General features: G+C 32.5%; 1 protein-coding gene across 2 annotated transcripts in view; it reads right to left on the bottom strand.

Annotated features, from left to right (window-relative positions):
* The window catches only part of LOC106880793 (uncharacterized protein C2orf50 homolog), a 46,449-nt gene that overhangs the window by 6,071 nt on the left and 38,361 nt on the right, over positions 1–2,017 (bottom strand). For both annotated transcript variants that reach the window (XM_014930909.2, XM_052971311.1), the window contains exon 2: positions 694–840. In XM_014930909.2, the coding sequence (XP_014786395.1) occupies positions 694–840 (147 nt within the window). The remainder of the gene's footprint in view (positions 1–693; positions 841–2,017) is intronic.

Genomic DNA, 2,017 nt, shown 5'->3' with positions numbered 1-2,017 from the left:
TACATACATACATACATATACACATACATACACACATACAAAAATACCCTGTTGATGTTGTTGAAATTCCGATGAAGGAACCTTGGATCTAGGTTAGAAACCGGCTCTTTCTCTATTGACATGAAATCTTAAAATAAGACCGAATAATAAAATACATACATACATATATATACATACGTACGTACATACATACATACACACACACGCACATACATACATACATACATACATACATACATACATACGTACATACGTACATACATTCATGTGTGTGTGTGTGTGTCAGTGTGTATGTACGTGCGTGCGCGTTTGTGTTTGTTCCTCTCCACCGTTTGTCAACCGGTGTTGGTTTGTAACTCAGAATAAGAGACCGATAAAATAAGTATCGGGTCTAGAAGAAAAAAAAAACGCTGGGGACGATTTGTTCGACTAAAATTCCTTCAAGGCAGTGCCCCCAGCATGACCGGAGTCCAATGACTGAAGCAATTAAAAGATAAAAGTGTGCTAGCAATTTTTTTTACTTTCCACGCAAAGTGCACCAATAATTTATGCGTTTGGCTGATTACCACGGAGTCCGGAACACAGGGAATCATTACTAATGTCAAAGTTAATAACATGACACAGACAACCAGCCTGGCACAATCCCTATTGACTTGGCTAACTATTCTATAGACAAAACAAAATTAATATTACCATTCCTTCACCAAATGATTTTCTCCGAATACATATTCTCTCCAGATTTTATCTTGAGCAACAAAGTTGATTCCATCTTGTTCTTCTTGGGCTTGTCTGGACTTTAGATTATGACTGCTGGAGTGTTTCTTGCTGCTTGGATTGGAACTATATAAAGAAATTATTATTATCATTATTATTATCATTATTATTATTATTATTGTTGTTGTTATTATTATTATTATTATCATTATTATTATCATTATCATCAATATTGTCGTTTTTGTTGTCGTTGTTGTTGTTGTTGTCGTTGTTGTTATTATTATTATTATTATTATTATTATTATTATTGTTGTTGTTATTGTTATCATTATTATCATTATTATCATTATTATTATTATTATTATTATTATTGTTGTTGTTGTTATTATTGTTATCATTATTATTATTATTATCATTATTATTATCATTATTATTATCATTATTATCAATATTGTCGTTTTTGTTGTCGCTGTTTGTTGTTGTTGTCGTTGTTATTATTATTATTATTATTATTATTATTATTACTATTATTTGGTTGATTGAGGCAAATTTCTACTCCATCACCTGCTACACCTCCGTGTTGCTGGGGTATGTGCAGTATTATGTGTTCTTTTCTACTGCTGGGGGAGTGTGCGAAATCTTCCTGGTACTGTATTGTGTTAGCTTTTTTACCTGAGGTGTAGTGCTGTGTTACGATGTGCTATTGCTTGTATTGTGTGTTGATTGTGTAATGCTTTGGTTTTTGGCTTGCTGGTGGAAGTTTATTTCACTGGGTAAATGCTGTATAGAGAGTGTCTTATATTTGTGGCTTGTTTTGTTTAGGCTGTATTATTGGATTGATACTGTCTTGCGTAGGATGTGGGCTGTTCCTAGCAGGGCTATTTTTGGACAGTGTGTAGTGTTGAGGATCCAGGTATAGCTTCCACATTTTTGTTCATATGATTTTTGATCGTGCCCAATGATCCAATCATTATCGGTATGGCTTTTACCTTCATTTTGAATACTTCAATTTTGAGTTCTTTGTACTTCGACAATTTTTCCACTTCTTTATTATTATTATTATTATTATCATCATCATTATTATTATTATTATTATTATTATTATTATTATTATTATTGAGATTGGTGGCTAGGTTTTGAATGTCTTCCACGATATCTAAGTTTATAATGTACGGAAAGAGACCCTGTGAGACCTCTGACAACAGGCTGCTGTCCACTCTCATGGAATCAACCAGAGCAAACAAGACCGAGTGCTCTGAGAAGTAAAGCAATAATAATAATAATAATAATAATAATAATAATA

This window comes from Octopus bimaculoides, chromosome 10 (genome assembly GCF_001194135.2).
Source record: "Octopus bimaculoides isolate UCB-OBI-ISO-001 chromosome 10, ASM119413v2, whole genome shotgun sequence".
Taxonomy (NCBI): domain Eukaryota; kingdom Metazoa; phylum Mollusca; class Cephalopoda; order Octopoda; family Octopodidae; genus Octopus; species Octopus bimaculoides.
Note: the sequence above shows the minus strand (reverse complement) of the source record. Positions and strands in the feature narration are given on the sequence as shown.